Consider the following 20124-nt stretch of genomic DNA (forward strand, 5'->3'; position numbering starts at 1 on the left):
TCTAATGAAACAGTAGAGTGACCAAAAAGAGCAACCTGCTGTATTATAAAATATCACTTTAAAGTAGTGGTTTTCAACCTGCAGTCTGTGGACCCCTGGGGGACCACAGCTTATGTCAAAGGGGTCCGTGAAAGATGACTATTATCAATCAAAAGTATACAAATACCCACACTTATAAGTCAAAGGGGTCTGTGCCTCCATTCCAAATTTTTTAAGGGTCCAAAAATGAAAAAGGTTGAAAACCACTACTTTAAAGCATTCACGACTACCAAATGTTGCTTCAGAACTATTTTCTTGGATAAAATCAAGACAGCAAATGTTAATATATTACAGGAATAAATATTCTAACCAGCATGATTTCAGTAGCTTAGGATTTACTGGTTAGCACCAAAAAACAAGTAATCATAAATTAGCTTGGAATTTAATCCATCAATGTATATGAGAAACAGGTATGTTTAATAGCAGCAGCTAACTGAGAGTTAGACTCTGCTTACCCTAGGCTGAGGAATATTATACAGTTCTACTTTCCAAGGAGCAATATCAGAAGACAAACACATTTCTTCTGTATTACCTTCTCTGAGGAAGGAAGTATTATATGAATCCACTGAAAAGTAGCTTCTTATTGTCACGTGCCTAGTCACCTTTGCTGGATGAAATAAAAATGAGGCTTTTCTCTGCTCATTTCCTCTCTTAGGACAGCATACAGAATACAGCTCCTACAGGACACACAAATTTGGATCCAAGATCTAGTAGTTCTAATGTGATCATCTTAGAGCTAGTCATAACAGTCTAGTCCTAAATAGTGAGATAAACATTGCTTGGAAGTACATTTAATTCAAAATGATTTCTAACAAACAGTTTAGATGATATGGATTTCTATTAATTTATAATAAAATAAATACCAACAAAATAGATACAATGAAGCTGCATAACTAGAAGTCAGCTTTTTTTTTATACAGTCAAACTAATACGTAAAATTATATAATGATGTAATGGTAGACATGAAAAATTGTGTCTTATCCTTGTCTTCCCCCTTTCTCTACTTTTCGCTTATAAGCTGAGCCAAGGCACGTTACATGTAATATTCATTAGGTAAAATGAATGGTAAACAGTGCAGCAGAGTAGTTTCTGTCCCACTGGACACAAGCATCCAGGCTGGAGCCCAGGGCCCCTTCCCATCCATGGAAACATTCATCTCACTGATTCTTTAGCTTGTTCTTTTCCTCCTTGCCCCTATCTCCCCTTCTTGGCTGCGTGTATGCATGTACAGACCCACCCACGTACCAGACCAGCCAGAGCACAGCCTACTGAGTAGATTAAACAACATTGTAATATTTCTATTTTATTTTTCTCATATTAAAATATTTTTTATATTTCAAGTTACTAAAAAATAGAGTTGACACAGGGATGGAAAAGATTTGGGAATAGCAGATAAGAAAATGAAATGAGCCATGAGAAGACTCCATTTTAACAGTTGGTTCACAACCTAAAAGGCTTTGAGAACTACAGATATATCTTTCTTTTTCAAATTGTTCTGTATTTTTATTCTCAGCTCTTCATTTTACTCTTGGAAAGACATTACATGCTAGCTACTGTTATGGTACAATTGTAGTATTTATTACAGAAAAAATTAGGAAAATCTGATTCAGGCCCTTGCTGCAAAGCTATTACTGACACCTTGAAAGAATCTGCAGGGCACTTTCCTATCAACTTATTTGCTTTTACCGTTTATCTAGTTGTGACATTATTGTTCCATTGCAGTTTAAGCAGTACAAGACAAATTCAGTCTTTGTGATACTACTTTAAGGGTTCTTTACTTTAGGCATTATACGAGTGAAAATCTTTTAAACCTTCTACTTCACTTAATCTCTCTTTCACAGCAAGTAAACTAGCAGGAACATATAATTCAAATGAGAGTATTTCAAACTTTCTATAATACTCTGTTCACTTATCTACAACACAATGTGCATACAGTCAAGAGATTATGGAAAAGTGGCTTGTTTCTTGGGGAGATGATTTCCTGGGTTTTTTCAACATCTTGAATTTTTCATTCTCACTTTATATTTGTGAATGGATTGCATAATTTCTGATCTCTTTTATATGTAAAATTCTTTTGTATATCTAAAGGATATAGTTTATACAGTGTTCTTCTTAAATTTTGTTTAGAAATGTCATACATTTGGCAACTACTGGATTTGGGTTTTTTTCATTAATAGTTTATGAATCTTGATTTAGAAGAAAAAACTGACGTAGTAACATGATCAAATATAAATCGTTTTACTATAAATAATAACATGAACTAAATAAATTGCTAAACATGTTACTTTACAAATAGAAACCTATGCTTCTAAAAATAATGCTCAACTGAACCATACTTTTTTTTGAGACATTTATTTATGTCTGGTTAATATAAGAAATACGAAGCAGCTGCCAGAATCTTTTGGTTTTTTTTTTTATTTTAAGACCTAATTACTACTGCTGCTTCATTATGGAATGCTGCTAATAGCTTGACTGGAAAGTAACAGAACACACCTTTTCTTAAAAAGTGACTTCAGAGACCTTTATTATGCTAAGTTAAAACTTTATTTTTAGAGGCATATGGCTGCATTGTAGGTGCTTTTCAAAAATGCAATGGAGAAATAGGCTTGCTTTTGAAATGTATGTGTCTTTTACTAAAATGATTCTGTTCACAAATTAAATTATAGTTTGGATACTAGAAATCAGCTTTAACCTGTTAGACAAATACAGAAAATACTAAAATACTATAACTATATGAAGCTCTTGCTGTGAGTTATTCCAAAGGTACTTTTAAAAAAACTGTAAACATTTTATTTGGTTTGGATTTAAAAAAAGTAAAATACCATTTCTCTTGAAATTGTCAATCCCTCAAACAACAACAATAACAACAAAAAGTTAATCATTAAAAAGTATGTAGATATACATGATTATTTTAAAATATTTTAGCAATTAAACCAATTTATCTAGTCATGGGCCAGTTGGATTCTTTAGGATATTTCAGTTCTTCGTATCATATCTTCCTTAGTTGATTCACTAGATTGTCACTCTGCTTGTTATGGAGTAAGAATCTTCTATAACCTATATTTTAAATTTATATCTCTTCCTTAAGGGGTTAGGGTGAGCAAGCCCCCAAGCCTCTCTCTCTCTCTCTCTCTCTCTGTATATCTATCTCTGTCCTAATATTATTAAAGCTTTAGTCTGTTTGTCTGTCAGTCTGTAACGCTTTATGTGCACTCTGATCGGTTGTCTGAAACAACCAATCAGAATGTTCTAAGAGCATTCTGGACAGGAGGCAGCAGAGGCATGCCAACATGACAGCAGGGTTGGAGCAGTCAGAGTGGGGGTTGGTGAGGCCAGCGCCATTGGCCTCACCCCTGCTCCCTGTCAGCAGTGGCAACACAGGATGCTGGCAAAGGGGACAGAGGGGACAGTGGGACACAAGGTTCCCCGCTACCCCTGCTCCTGGGACATGGCAGCGGTGTGGGGTGGTGGGTGGTAGCGCTCCGTCCTCGCCCGCCCTCCCCCTGTCATTCCTGGTGAGCAATTGGCTAGTCTATCTATAGTGTTTAAGTCTCCTCCTCAGTGACCCTCTCCTTTCTCTAGCTATTTTCAGACAGATATCCCCCTGCATTATCTAAGAACAAAGTGGACAGTAGAAGTGCTTCAAATAGCACTTAACTGTGGGAAACCAGGGAAGCTGTATACTCTCTCCCCTTGAAAAAAAAGTGGCATTTTGGGAATGATCGTTCCTTTTTTCTCTTATAACAGGAATGACAGCGGGAAGTACCTATGCTGCCTTTACTTCCAGTGAGCTTGGACACTTTAGCAAGTGAATTGTCCTCTCATGAAAACTTTTAAAATGGCAATAAGACTGCTAAAGTGGCAATAAGAAATTGGAACAATTAGTAAAGGATGGTCTGAAATATTCATACCATCATAGGAAGAGAGGGAAGAATAAACTGTGCTTGTAAGATTTCCTCACTGTGCTTCCCCGCAAAAGATCCAGCCCAGGGAAACCATTAAACCAAAAGAAGGAAGCCGTAGGCAGCAGTGGCTGGGCAATAATTGTTTTTTTTAACCACGGGATCTCTAAGCAAATATAGAATGTATGCACCTAACCCTTCTCCCTACACAAAAATAGATTTAGATTTCTCATTGCTGTATAGGTTTTCTCGAAATTCCTTTTCATTGTGACCCTCTCTGAGGGAGGAGTGTCACTTGTCATCTTGTTTAAAAAAAGGGGTTCCACCTCAAAGATGTTTGTCTTTTAAATATGCTATATCCTGTGACTGTTTGTTCAGCAACATGTAGTTTGTTTCTGAAGCAATGATTGCATGGTTGCTTAACCAAGTCTGACATCTTTCTTTTGATTCTTATCATGGACTACTCAGTCTTGAGATTTATTTCTTTTCCAGCTTCCTAAATATATATGGGGAAAAAAGCACCTGATTCTGCGAGCAATAAGATAGACCAGTGCCTGGGAGTGACAATTACCATTGAAAAAATAAAGATGCTTCACCAGCCTGCTCCATGACAATCAGCTCCCCACGCAAAGATCCTCATTGGTGGACAGGAGCTGGAGAATGTTGAATACTTTGCATACCTTGGCAGCCATCTGTCAAAGAAGACTGATATTGATGAGGAGATCCAGTACAGGATCTGATGTGCCAGCTCTGCCTTCAGAAGACTGATTCATCACATCAGGCCTCAAACAAAGCTTCTACTGTATATAACTGTGGTAATCCCAACTCTTCTCTACAGCTGTGAAGCTTGGGTGGCCTAAAGGGACCACCTGAAATGCCTGGAACACCATTACCAGTACTACCTCCTGAAGATCCTTAGCATAAAGTGGGAGGATCAACGCACAAACGAGTGCCCTCACAGATGTTAATACCATCACTATGGAAGCATTAATTATTTAATATCAGTTGCACTGGACAGGGCATTGTGTGTGCATGCCTGATGCATGTATACCAAAAGAACTACTATACTCCCACCTCAGCCTAGGACAAAGGAGATGCAGAGGCCAAAGGAAATGCTTCAAGGACACCCTCAAGGCAAACACTGACGTCACAAATTGGTAAAGTAGCCTGGGACAGGGCTACATGGTGACACCTTATGAGAGAAAGCATAGCTTTGAAGAAAACTTGCCCTGGAGGCAGAAAAAGGACAGAACGGAAGGAAAGGAAACAAGACCGAGAAATGCCCTGTTAGACCCTCCCTTTAACCACCACCTGTGGCATTTGCCAGAGAATCTGTGGCTTGAGGAGTGGCCTTCTTAGCCATCAACAGACTCATCTACAACCCTTTACTTGACCCGTGTGAGTGATCATCCTCAACCGTGAGGGATTGCTGCCGCTGCCAAAGAGCACTTCTCATGATCAGGCCCAAAGTTCTCGAAGAGAATGGAGAAAGATTTCAACAACTGAAAATTCAGTAAAACTAACTGAATCTAAAACAGCAACTAGAGAGCCATAAATAAAAGCAATGAAATTCATATCAAAGCAACCTCAAAAGAAAAAATAAATATCATAGTCCACAAATGGCACATATAAAGGGAATAAAAAAAATATAAAGAATAAGGTTCTCTAGCAAAGGGCAAACTATATGCAGAAACTCAGCAAATATACCTATGATATTATACTACAATCTGAGGCCAACTGGTATTGCTATATACCTGAAGAGACTATAATATAGTTACAAGCCACAGACTTTTACAGTTGTGCATTTTATAGGATGATGCAATTTCACGACAACATTTTCCATATCCAGCTATTTTTTTTAAACTGAATTTCAGGGTAACATAACTTCAAGCATATCCACATTTACTATGTTATTTGAAGATAAACTGTATAAAAAGATAAAAAAAAAAAAAAAAAAAGAAAACACCCTGGTCAACATGCTGCAGTCAGTGATTGTACTAGTACTTTATCCCAAGATCAAAGCTCAAATAAGATCACAGGTGCATGGGAAGCAGTACTTGGGGGTGGGGAGAGGAGCAGCGGGAAAGACTCCCAAGGCTTTACCCAGACTAGGGTCTGGAGAACAGGTGGGAAGCAGTCTCCTCCACTCTGCTGATCATCTCCAGGAGCAGAGTAGAGTGACCAGTGAGGCAAAGTCTCCAGCTGCTTACAAAGCTGGGCAGTGCCCAGGTAGAGGAAGAGGCAGGGAGCAGAGAGCAGCTGCTCCTCCATTCTGTTCTAGGCCTCAAGCAGCAGAATAGAGAAAGCAACAGAGCAAAGTCCCTTGCCTGCTTTTCTCTTTGGGGACTCTGGACTGAGAAGCCGGCAGGGCGAAGCTCAGGTCTCAGGCAGGGGAAGGACCAGCTGCCCTCCTATGCCTTCTCCAGATCAGGTTCATCCTGGTTTCTGGAAGGCATGGGGGTTTTTCTTTGTGGATCTACTCCTTATGGTACCAAGGAGGAGTTAAGCCACAGGAAAGCATGCAGAAATTCATTCTCTTGGCAGAAACTGTCATGGGGGGAATTTTATCTGTTTGTAGCCAAGTTATTTTTTTCCCCAAATTGGCCTTTTGTCATCCGAGAGAAAAAGTGGGAATATCTGTACACTTCCAGTTTCTACCAGGAAAGCAGCAAGTCTCCTGGTGGACACTTAATGCGTGTACATAATATGTAAGGGCACAAGGCAGATCAGGGCTAGTATTAGGAAGTTTTTAGAGGAGGAAACTTTTGGGAGGGATCAGGAATAGAATCTATGTAGAATGGGGTCCCATTTGCTAACACTCTACAGATCGTTCTATCAGATACCTTCCTTCAACCGCTTGCTCTAAGCCCTGTAAATCCTGGACCAGAATGGTAGAGATTTTAGAAATTAGGATTTAGGTTCTCTGGCAGAGATAATTAAAGCTTGCATAAAACATGCCCATAATATTGCAATTACACCCAGACTACATTTTCCTAAACAACAGAAGTAGCTAGAAAGAGAAAAAATAATCTGTTTGGAAAAACTCAGTCACAAAACGATGAACATACTAACATTTCACTGTGAAATGTGTGCATCTCTTAGTACTCAATAATGATACAAAATAAACTGTATAAAAACATTCTATACACATATGGTCTGGTTCTTTCTGAACAGGATGTTTCTTGTTACAGATAAGAATATAATGTTGAAGAATTTTCACTTTATCACTTGTACTAACTTTTTGCATACTAATGAGCACCAGTGGTTACAGATGCCTGCTGCAGACAGATTCAAAGTGGAATTAAAGCATGCAAATGATTATCATCTTAATGTAGAACGGTGTCTCCCTGCTGACAAAATATATGAGCCTACCAGCCCAAGAGTGGTACAAAGATTTTATAGAAACTGTACAATGTTCTTAACATATTTTCATACTACTTTAATTGAAAATACACACATAAATGACAGAAATTATTCAGTGAATAGGGCAACCTATAATTACTGCTCCTAGATACCAAAGATGTTATATCAACTGAATAACTAAATTTAAATTCAATTAACTCATCAGTCATTAATTTTTTAAAATATGCATGAGTCACTGAATCACAATAAAGCCAACTCATTGAAACTGCACTGGCATAAGGAGAAACAATAAACTTGTTCTTCCATTAAACAAATGGAAGTGGCATTTTCTTATAGTTTTTGATGTCTTGATTGGCTGTATGGAAACTCACAATAGACTTATTCAGCTCATTTCATCAAGGCTACTATTAACAAAGCTCTTTGCATGGTTTGCAACATATAGAGTTAAGGTCAGTCAAAACACAAAAAATTAAGAAAATGAAAAGGTAACATATTTTCACACAAACAGGTTATAAAAATGAAAAGAACATTACCTGGAACAAGTTCCATAACTATATAAATAGGCTGCCTTTGAGTGCAAACTCCTATAAGCTTCACAATATTGGGATGATCATATTGCTTGAGTATTCTGGATATGGTGCAAAAAAGGTGGATTAATGTTACTATGCAAACTGATTAAAATAAATTAAAATATCAACAGATAATATCTTAAACTCTTAACATTGTTTCCAAATAGCCAGTGCCACTGCAATATCATCCAAAATAAAACAAGATGTCTTTCAATCTATCAAATGACCCCCCTTTGCAGAACTGTAGCCATACGACACTGTTGAGAAAATTAAAAACTAGTGCATAGATTAACTAATTTTCAAGTCAAGTACTATGGCTATATATTTTCATAGTAATCCCACCATTTGCCCATATCACAGAAATATATAATTTGGCGTATCGATGCAGTCATAGCTCAAGAGGCTAAACAGCACATCAGAAGTGAGGATCCAGACAAAAAGCTTTCAGAGCAAATGCTTCTGTCTGCATTTTGCTTCTGTATAGATTAAGTCCAAATTCAGCTTCTCAGACACAATATCTATTAAAGAATATTAAATTAGCAAAAGAAAAAAAACTATTCTAAACTGAACTTGCATCTTGTATAAAACTTGCATCTGCTGAAGCAAGATTATGATGAGTCTGAGTAATATGCACCATGATTTATAAATGAAAACAAGGATTGGGGTGAATTGTTGAGGGACATTATAGTTGTAGAAAGTTGCAGCCTTGCCCGTCATTAACTTGAAGTGCCTCTTGTAAAAGAAAAAGGAAACTTGTAGGGTGCTTAAATATAATTTCAGTAAAGAACAATGTGTTCCACTGTCCTTTCAATGTAAAACCATTTCTTGAGTTGGAGGCTGCTTAGCAAATCAAGTTACTCCCTGGTAGCCAACTAAGCTACTAACATAACTTTTTATAGGGATTTATATAGGTGTAATGTTCTACAAAAGATTTCGGTATAAAGTTAATGTTTCTTTATTCCTCTTCAAAATCTGTTATTTACCTAAACAAGAAACTATGTCCAACTGTAAAAAAAACAGGGCAGTAACTTTTTTTTCAAATATTTTTTTTACATTCCCTTAGCTGGAGAACTAAAAGGACAAATACTATTATATATACGTATCAGTTACTTCTTAGGCTTTCCATCACCATTTCGTAATTGTTGCCTGACATGGCACAAGAGAGCCCTTCCAGAGAGGATATGTTCCTTCCCAACAAATGATCAATTAATGGGGTCTAACTTCCACATGAGTTTGGTGAGGTCTGTACTGGTTCAGGTATGTCAGTCAAGAGTATGAAAACATGTTATTCCTGACTGGGATAAGCATAACTTCTCCAGAGGCCTTTTATTAACACAGGTATGTCAGGCAACCGTGTCAGCAGAAGTTCACAATGTAGACTGCTGTGTGGCCAAGAATGTGCTTTTACTGGTATCGCTTATTTTGCTTGTAGGCAATGGTTTCCCTTTTACCAGTGCTAAATCCAATTGTGCCCACAGAGCTTCATTCGAAGTAGGAGTCTTTTTCCAGTACAGTATACCAATAATCCTAAAATGGTAGATTGCTCTTAATATAGGCACAATTTCAATACTAATGTTTAGCCATCAGCGATTGATCTAATTTATTTGTTTGAGCCTGTGATAAAATCACCCACTCAAACAAAATACTGGGATGACTAAGAGTATTAGGCCCCTAGCACAAATGCATGGTAGGAGGCATGATTTTGGGATCAGATCACAATTAGACTCTTTCTACTTGCTAATACAGAGGGAGCCTGAAATAAGCTGAAAGCAGGATGACCACAGGTCCAGGGCTGGGAATGAAGATCAGTTGACTGGTGAACCTATATGCAGAATATTTTTATGGCTGGCTTGCCATTTTATTGCACTTTAAATTGCGTACATGGGTAGCACACTTGCTAATTATGCCATGATTAACATGTTAATTGTGGCAAAATATAATGTGTAGAGGAAGCCTTAGGTGAACCGTTTTTTGTGATTAGTTCACCTACCATGTATAGTACAGATAGCTTTAAAAGCCATGTAATAATCAAACCTGAAAAAAATACATGTCATGCAATCACATATGGTAACTGTTCACAAGAACTCACCTGGCTTCTGATAAAAATTTTATTTTCAGTTCCTGAGGAAGATCTTCTTTGCAAGTTTTTACAGCAATAGGAGTTTTATCTTTTAACATTCCCTTATACACTTCACCAAAATTACCCTGAAAATACAAATATACATTCATTGCTCAGAACAGATGACATGGCTTACAAGGAAAGCACAAGACATACAAGGAAAGGTTAGAAGAACTGGAGAAGAGAAGACTGGTGGGGAGGGCAGAAGATATTCACTAAAAGTCTTCAAATATAACAAAGCTGTTATAAACAGAATGGTGATCAATTATTGTCTGTACCTGCAGTGGACAGGCCAAAAAATAAGAGACTTAAATTGCAACAAGGGAGATTTAAGTTGGATATCAGAAAGAATTTTCTAAGTTTGAGGGTGGTTAAATACTGAAACAGACAACTTTGTGGAATCTCCATCAGTGAAAGTTTTAAGATCAGGGTAAACAAATACTTAGCTGGGATGCAGTGGCATAACCAGGAGAGGGAGTGCCCAATAGGGGCAACTTCCCCAGACACTAACATGAGGAGGGGCAGGGGGGGAGGGCTAAAGAAAGTGGTTGCTGTTGGCAGCTGCATGTTCATGTTTATGATCGTGAATAGGAAATTGCAGTTTCCACTTCGCCCTGGGTGCTCAGCTGCATCCCTACATTACTGCTGGGATGGTTTAGACAGGACATTATTCTGAAAAGCCTTTACAAAAGTAAAGAGCTAATCATTCAGAAGAAACAGATAATTAATGTCAGAAAGTATTAACTGCATCAATTTAAAGATGCTCTAATTAAAGAAGAAATGCTTTGCTCTAATGCACTTTTAGTAGAAAGTATGCTTATAGTTTATTATAACTTAAATAGAGAATATGATGAAGAAATTCTACTTTAACTTTCCTGAAAACATTCTCTAAATGTACTAATTAGATTTTTCTTTAAATACACTGTTATTCTTCTAAAAACTAAGAGACACGTTGAAAACAACGTTTCCCTATTTTCTCTTCACTAACCCACAGGCGGTAGCGGCAGCGTGGAGGCAGGGAGCTCCTGCAGGCGGCCATGGCGGTGTCGGCTGCAAGGGAGAGTGGCGAGCACCAACTGGAGATCAGCAACTACCTGTAAACGCTGCCGGCAGTGTTGGTGGTGAAGCGGAAGGGGGGGGGGTGGCGAGTGGCAACCACCCAATGTTGCCGCAGCGTCGGTGACACTTCTCTTAGGGGGTGCACCACCAATCTCAGGGGGTGCATGTGTACCCCCTGTGTGTCACCAATGATTTATGATATAAGCAACTCTTGGTATGGATATTGTAATCTGTTTTGTTAAATATTCTCTCTCTGTCTTGATACACATGCACACAATTATGAATAAAATTAGAGTGAAAAGAGAGTGCAAAGTTTCTCTATCTATGCAAGGTTTTCACAGATTTTCAGAATGTACAAAGAGGAGGGTATGAGGCCACGTTTTACCAAGAACTGGTTTTAAAAGCAATTCTTTCTATATACAGATTCCAAGCAAGAACTTTGCAGTGATGATACTTTTATTAGTCTTTATAGCAGGATAACATGAAAAAATTAGGCAGGAGAGTAGAATGAACTCAACTTAAAGGGAATTTAAGCATGACAAAATTCTCAGTTACTTATGCAATGGCAAAGATCAAGATACAGAAATCAATTACGACAAAGACCAAAGGAGCAGCAAATCAAGAAAAGCTTGGCAGGCTCAAGCATGTTGTTCTGATTTCTGCTCTTTTACTACTTCACCTTAAGAAGCTATAAAATGTTGTACCAGTGCAAAGCATATAAAGGAGAGCAAAATTGGAGATCATATTTCTGTTTCAAGCTTCTCTTTTCTGTAAAAGTACATACGGCTAAACTTAAAAATTCTCTCTGGTTATCTTCCCACAGATCTCTCTCTCTGTCTGCCTCTATCTGGAAGTATAGGTAAATTCACTAAACAGTTGGAATCTCCAGGAAGTGCTTTCTGTTTTTCAGAAAGGGCAATGTTTCTTAAATCAGTATTAGCATGTGTATCTGAATAAAGCTACACATACTACTGGAAGAAGCAGAAAAGATAGGAGAGGTAGAAAAGGTAAAAAAAAAGAGATACAACTTATAGAAGGATGACAGCAATATTATTTACAATTACCAAGCGCTTCTATTTTAAACCTCTGTTTACAAACAGATAGTGAACAATGGATAAGTTAAAAATACAGGAGTATAAAAATAAAATCTCTTAACAAATACCAATTATACGTGTTTATAATATTTATATAATATTTACCCTTTTGAAACACTGCACTGAGAGAGAAAGGATTTCATATTGATAGCATCATGTACATAAATATACACAGAAAAAGTCTGGTTCAGAGTTGAGAATGATCTTTCCTTTTTTCCCTAGATTTTCCACCCTCATTTATCTCAGGTCTCTTCTATGTGTTAGTCTAAATTAGGCTAATATGAGTAATTTAAAAACTTGTTTGCTAACATATCCAACATACTTAAAAACTTTCTAAAATACTAATTAAGGGAAGGCAAGTAAATTTAACACTTACTATTTGGTTGAGGAAAAGCAGGGTTCATTAAACAAAACACACTTCTTACCATAGTCTAGACAAGCTTGCTCTTGGGGCCAACTGTAAAACCCTTTGAAGTTAATTGGCAGACAAGGTTCTTTGGGCATCGATGCCTACATAGTCAGATGGGTCACAAATTGGTTGGAGGGCCGCACCCAGAGAGTGGTGGAGAATGGGTCACTTTCAATCTGAAGGGATGTGGGCAGTGGGGTTCAGCAGGGCTCGGTCCTCGGGCCTGCACCATTTAACATCTTCATCAGCGACTTGGACGAGGGGGTGAAAAGCACCTTGTTCAAGTTCGCGGATGACACTAAGATGTGGGGAGAAGTGGGCACGTTAGAAGGGAGGGACAGACTACAACTAGATCTGGACAGGTTACAAGGGTGGGAAGATGAGAATAGGATGGGTTTCGATACTAACAAGTGCAAGGCACTGCACCTGGGGAGGAAGAATCAGCAGCATACCTACAGGCTGGGGAACTCCCTTCTCATCAGCACAGAGGCAGAAAAGGATCTTGGAGTCATTATTAATTCCAAGATGAACATGGGCCGCCAATGTGAGGACGCGGTCAGTAAAGCTAACCGAACTTTGTCATGCATCCACAGATGCATCACGAGCAGGTCCAAGGAGGTGATCCTCCCCCTCTATGTGACATTGGTCAGGCCGCAGTTGGAGCACTGCATCCAGTTCTGGGCACCGCACTTCAGGAGGGATGTGGAAAGCACTGAGAGGGTTCAGAGGAAGGCCACTCGAATGATCAGGGGGCAGAAGGGCAGGCCCTACGAGGAGAGGCTACAGGACCTGAACCAGTTCAGCTTCCACAAGAGAAGGCTGAGAGGTGATCTGGTGGCTGTCTATAAACTTTCCAAGGGGTACCAGCGGGGAATGGGAGAGACCCTGTTCCCCCGAGCACTACCAGGAGTAACTAGGAATAACGGCCATAAGTTGACTCAGAGTAGGTTCAGGCTAGATGTCAGGAAGCACTACTTAACAGTCAGGGCAGCTTGGATCTGGAACCAATTTCCAAGGGAAGTGGTAATCGCTCCTACCCTGAGGGTCTTCAAAAGGAGGCTAGATAAGCACCTTGCCAGGGTCATTTGACCCCAGCGTTCTTTCCTGCCCATGGCAAGGGGTCAGACTTGATGATCTGTTCAGGTTCCTTCTGACCCTACCAACTATTAAACTATGAATTAGCACCATAATTATGTCAGCAAGCAAGAGGGCAGAGTGACTAGGTTCTCTTTGCGACTGGTTCTCAAAGTTTTAGTAGAAACCCCCCACTACAATCCACGCAGGAAGTTTTCTAAGCCAGTCTGACAGTCCTTTCAGCAACAGCTAGCTTACACAGGTAGGGATATCAGTTAAGCCTAGGTTCCATTTTCACTTGGGTTGCAACCCTGTTTCATTTGCTCTAAGGATTCACAAAATCTCTCTCTAAATGTTGACCGACTTTCAATGTTATTCCCTTAATTCCTCTGAAGTCCTTCCATAATTAGAATGCCATGATAAAGAACTTACGATCCATCCTCAGATATATGTATGCACTTTTCCCCAAGGGGAAAAATGAAAGCAACGGCTACTAAAGTCTTCTGTCACCAAATGACCCACAAGATGTAGGTTGCTGACCTCTGCCCTAGATTAACTGGAAGTGAAGTCATAACCTACAAGCTAAGCATGCTGGTTCTACACTGCTCACTAACATCAGTCAAGGAAAAAAGTGAATGTCATCACCTTAGAGCTACTGGTACACCCTATATATGGATCACTCCAGCTCACAGCCTAAAAGGTTGCTGACTTCTAATTTATGTGTGCGTATGCGCGTGTATGTATGTATATAGATTAGATATCTATAGATATACATAGAAAGCCTTTATACTGAAAAAAATATGAGAGGGGAAGATAAATCAAGGAAAAATCAGAGTACAGTAGACCCCCATTTTATCCGTATTCGACTTACCCGAGTCTCGCATTTACGCGAATATTAACACCCTAGCAGAAAAATACACCCCGAGATGCACATTCGTGTATATAAGTGAATGCCTTGCGAGATGTGCAGACTGAGTCAAATGGAGTTATGCGCAGTCTGGGTTCCCAAGCAGGATTCTGGAAGTTCGCTCAGTTTCAGTGTTGCCATTGTGGTAGCAGCATATGTTTACAATATGTTTTTGTGAAACATAATAAATAAAGTATTGGTTGAAAAAGGTTTTATTTTGGTACCTTTCGTGTAATAAATGTGAGGTCTAAGGAATGCTACCCCTCACTTCATTATTATTTCCTATGGGAAAATTCACCTCGAGTTGTGTGAATTCGACACATGCAAGGTTTCTCAGGAACGCAATATACGCTTAAGTCGGGGTTCTACTGTAGATCACTTTAATTAAAGTGTTTTAAGTAAGGCACTGAAAAACTTAAATCATGATTTATTTTAAAACAAGCAAAAAATTATTTTAATAAATATTTCATTTTTTGCACTTCTGTACTTTTTAGTTATTGTTACTATTATTACTAAATTTAGTTTTACCTTTTAGTTATTCTCCTGTAGAAAAGAAATATTATCTCGATAGTCAGCATCATTTGCTGCTATTTTTGGTTAGCCAGGAGGTTACACTACATACAACGTTACACTTATTTAGGCAGTTACAGAGCTTCAAAAAAAATATGTTTATTCAGGTTTTTCTTTTTTATATTTTTAAATTAACGTTGGTGAATGAGGCACTGAAACTCCCTAACCTCATTACCAGAAGCAAACTTCCTACGGCCCAGAACATACTGAATAGATCCAGACCATGCTGGGACAAGAAATGTAAAACCTGCCAACACATCTCCACCACTCCCAAAATTACTACACCCCACAACAGAACCATCAACATTCCTAGATCTTATACCTGCACCCCAAGAAATGTAATACATCTCATCCAGTGCACCAAATACCCTGATGGAAAATACATAGGAGAAACCAAACAACAACTGTGCACTGGAATGAATGCACACCAGAATTCTATCAAAAACAAGAATACACAATTACTGTGGGGGCACATTTCTCACAAGAAAACCACTTTCTCTTCTCTCTCAGTTCTATTACAAAATACCTTCCACAGACAAGCCTATGAACTTCACTTCATTAATCTCCTGGATACAAAAAATCATGGACTAAATACAGACATTGGATTTATGACACATTATAACCTGCCTAACATCCAACTCCCCAGGTAAACTGTCCACTTGTTGCCAGTTATTCTCATTCCTCCCCCCCGCCCTCCCCCTCCCCCCCCCCCGGTCCCTCATCCTTTAAATACAGCTACATTCATTCCCCCTTCCCCACCCGTCTCTCACCTAGTGACCACCTCAATTTACATTTTAACCAGCTGGTTTCTTGCAAAGGTCTCTGGTTGCTTGACCACTCCACCCAGCAAGAACGCAGACCATTTGTAGATGTTTCCTCAGCCTGACGAAGGGTGTTTGTACCTGAAAACTTGCTAGGAAGAATTTTCACAACTATCTGAGTTGGTCTAATAGAAGATATCGCATTTACCCAAAGAACCTTGTCTGCCTACATCCTTAGACCAACACAGCTACAACTTACACACCTGAAACACTGGTGAATGATACATTTATTTGCTACCTAAGTAATTTGGGGTTTTTTTGTGATCTATGATCCAAGATGCATTTGGATGAAAATTTGGAATTCAATTAAAAAGGAAATAATTTGGCATTTTTACATTGTCCTTTAAATAAATAATTACGCTGAATGCACTGGACATATGAAAAATGTAAGTTTACCAAAATATGATTTGCACTCAAAAAACTGATTTATAATACAAAAGAAACACCTATAATGAATTTTAGGGATTGTTTCTGGCCATTTCGGTTTCCACTGAGATGGTCAGAAAGAATCTTTAAGAATTCCTCAGTATAAACTGAAGTAAGACTATGAGCTGAACTAAGCACTCTGGCAGGGCAACAAGACTGGGAACCAGCAGGGTGAAAGGAAGGAAGAAGAGGACTGTGAGAAAAGAAACATTCAACAAAGTTTGGACTGGGACTGGTGGGCAAATAAGACAGGACAAGGAGCTGGAGAAGGTGAAGATACTGACACTGAATGACAAGTTCCAGGAGGGAGAGGCAGGGAGTATAGGTGGGCAGATGACTGCTGGGAGGGAGAGTGGCCAATTTAACACAGCAGGTACTGGGAATGGCTGGGGAAACAAGCTGGAACCCTAGTTTAGAGAAGTGAATTAAGTAACCAGTGGGCACCGAGATCAGAAATCTTAAAAAAAGGAGACAAACTGGAAAGGCAAGAAGAACAAGATAAGGTTAAGATGCAGACATGGGAACAGAGAACAAGACCTGAAGGGAGTAGATGGGTCAATCTTGGGATAGGGGATTGAGCGTAAGGCTTTGTGCCCATTACAGCAAACTCCCATTCAGAGTCTACACAGAGGTGAGCAATTATTTTGGCTGGATGGCCACTTAATGAATTCTGGTGTCAAGGGCCACACTTTGCCCTCCCTACATCTGCATGCTGGCCAGAGCTGCAGCAAGCCCCTATTCCCACCCTGCCTGGAGCACACCCTAATGCCCACCCTACCCAGAACCTGCCAGCTGCATCCACAGCTTATACCAACACATGCCCAGAGTGGCAGAAACAGCCCCGGGCAAGTACAGGTACTCCTCACTTAACGACCTACCTGTTTAACGACTGCACGGACTTATGACCAGCGAGAACTGGTCGTAAGTACGAGAACTTTGGTCGTGGAAACGGCAGCGTGGCGTCTCAAGCCAAGGCACGCAGTATCAAGGGGCAGCTCCTCGCTTATCGACCAATTCGCTTAACGACCTAGTCACAGGAACGGAACCTGGTCGTTAAGTGAGGAGTGCCTGTAATAGCATCAGCTGTGAACACAGCCAGCAGATTTGGGGGGGACATCTGCCCGGGTCCACAGCTGATGCTGCAGTGTAAGCAATGGGTGGAAGCAGTCCTGCCTGCCCAACCAGTGCAGCAGAAAAAGCCCCACCCACCCAGCACCACACAGCAGCTGAAGCCACAGGCTGGATCCCATGAGTTCACAGCCACCCATCCATGAGCCAGATACAATCATTTGGCAGAGCAGATCTGGCTTGAGGGCCATATTTTGTCCATTCTGGTCTACAAGGAAATTCAAGATCCTTGTCTCTCAATGTGCCTGAGAAGTCCGTAAATATCTCTGAAAGGCACTGGCAAAGTGACCCATTATACTTGACTGTTCTTCCCTCTGTTACTCCTACTGGTTCCCCTACTGCTTGGCTAAAAAGTTTGAGAAGTTAATCTTCTAAATCAGTATGAGGTCATATGTTGAAATTACTGGTTTATTTCCTTTTGTATTTTTCAAATCTTAAGAAATGAAATAAACAAATGTTAGAAGACAGACCATTTTCAATCAAAAGTTAAGAAATGTTAAAATTAAGATGGTCTATTCAACTTTAATTTTGCCCTCTTGTACACACATTCGGCCTTTAAAAAAAAAATCATTTAGTTAACAGAACCCCTCCTGTATTCAGTTCATGGGATGGATCTGATCTACAATTAATCAGGGCTATGCAGTAAAAGTGGCAGTTGTCTATAGGAACTTTGCTTCATTGTTGAAAGTGCCAAGAATAAGAAGGAGTTGTAAATCCTGTCAAGGAGAATTAGATTCTATTCTTGTTGCTACCTCTCTGTTCCTCTTCGATGCTAGTCAAGTTGCACCTAATTTTTCCTAGGCAGTCACGAACTGAGTGTTCCTCATTTTGTGCTGCCTGATTTCAGACTTTGGGTCTGACTGCAGAAGTCCTGAACTGTTGCTCCTGCCCAATAGGAGCTGTGCTTTAAACATATAAAAATGTTTTCTTGCATACCACACCCCCCAAATAAGATGCACCTTGCCTTGGGAAGGAAAAATGAAGAAAAAACAGGTTTTCCAGAGCCATGTCTGAATTCTAGCTTCAGCCATGCAGCATTCAGCTACACATCCTACCCAGCACTGCTCAGGCAAGAGCTATAGTTTTAACACTCTTTACAGCTCTGCCAAATTGGTAGTAGCTTTTGGCTGCTCAGCCAAAAGTCACTGCCAATTTGGCAGCATCTGTGAATGGCTTAAAGCTAATGGTGACATGCACTCTGCCCCTCCCTCTCCAGCTGGAAAAGGGTAATTTCAGTAGCCATTACAGTTTGCTTTGCAGCCACTGCATACTTCAATTCTGGGGCAGAAAATCAGCTTCCCTGCTAAAGACATATGTGCTGATTTTGGAAGGATTTTTCTTGGGGAACAGGTATGTGTAGTATGCAAGTACATATAGGATATAATGTCAATTATTTTAAGAACTCTGTTCCAAGGTGTCTCAAATGGGGCACCTAAAACAGTGGATATTTTCTACTTTAATACGCCTAAGCCTCAGTTTACCATGCAATAATAATGTCTCGTTGCACACTGGTGTCTTGTGCAAATAAATTCATTATTGTTTGTGATCAGTACACTGCAGAGCACTGTAGAAAAGCTCAGCCGACAGAGAAGGATTTTAAAAGTATACAGTAAATAATGTATAGGACCAGATATTGAAAAATAACCTGTTTAGCGAGTGCTGTCTGTCCTGGGCACTGAAAGAGACAAGTTCTGTAGAAGATGCAGTATACAATCATGTTGTCACTAGCAGTCCCTTGATATAAAGATGACAGCCTTCCATTATATAGGGAAGCCATTGGTGAGTCTATAGAGGACATTAAAGGCCAATCCAAGATCTGCACATTCAATTGCAGATGTGTCAAATAGTTACAGGGGAAGGAGTAGATCCTGGTGATGTTGAGTCACAGCTCTTTCCCTTTGTCACTCTTGCCTATCAGCCTCCATAGTAAGGTTAGTTTGCTCAAAAAGATTGATGCCTTGTACATGATGGCACCAATGGACCACAATTCGGGCCCTACTGAATTTACAGAAGAAGTGGGCTGCACGGTAGCTGCTTTAATTTTAAGGTTCCCTCCTGCACCCCTCTCCCCCCCACCGCTTGCTCCTGGCAGGAAGGCAAAAACCAGGGCTTTAAAAGTGACACCATTTTTGCCTCCTGGCCAGTCAGCAGCAAGCAGCAGGGCCACCAGGGACTACCAGCCAATCAGCAATGGGAGAGGGGGAGCACATGGGAAAACCAGCAAGATTAAAAGAGCTGTTGCACAGCCCACTTCTGCTGTGAATTCAGTAGGGCCCTAGCCATGTTACGTCACGTACTGCAGTGCATCCTTTGCAATGATGGCACTGTAATGGCATGCTCATGTACTAAAAGACCATTATCATGCTAGATATGTAAAGTAAGACCTAAGAAGATTGCCCATTCTAACATTTCCTAACTTTAGAATGTTACATTTTATGACACTCTCAAACACTTTTATCCAATGTTGTTTACAGTAACTTCTGTGTTTGTTTTTTTAAAAAAACAAACTTAAAACACATGCATTATAACACATATGGCAATTTACTAACATCAGTGTGACTAAGCAACAGATTTGAACCTTTAGGTCCACTGCACAGACCTCTAGCCCCCTGAGCTAATGAAATAATTATAATAGTAACAACTT

The 20124-nt window shown here is 39.7% G+C and overlaps 1 protein-coding gene across 3 annotated transcripts in view; it reads right to left on the reverse strand.

Moving 5' to 3' along the window:
* FER (FER tyrosine kinase) overlaps positions 1–20124 on the reverse strand; it is a 363406-nt gene that overhangs the window by 129150 nt on the left and 214132 nt on the right. For all 3 annotated transcript variants that reach the window (XM_019484266.2, XM_059724955.1, XM_059724956.1), the window contains 2 exons: positions 9963–10078; positions 7838–7932 (listed from right to left, as the gene is read on the reverse strand). In XM_019484266.2, coding sequence (XP_019339811.1) covers positions 7838–7932; positions 9963–10078 — 211 coding nt within the window. The remainder of the gene's footprint in view (positions 1–7837; positions 7933–9962; positions 10079–20124) is intronic.

Source organism: Alligator mississippiensis, chromosome 3 (genome assembly GCF_030867095.1).
Source record: "Alligator mississippiensis isolate rAllMis1 chromosome 3, rAllMis1, whole genome shotgun sequence".
In the NCBI taxonomy this organism is placed as follows: Eukaryota; Metazoa; Chordata; order Crocodylia; family Alligatoridae; genus Alligator; species Alligator mississippiensis.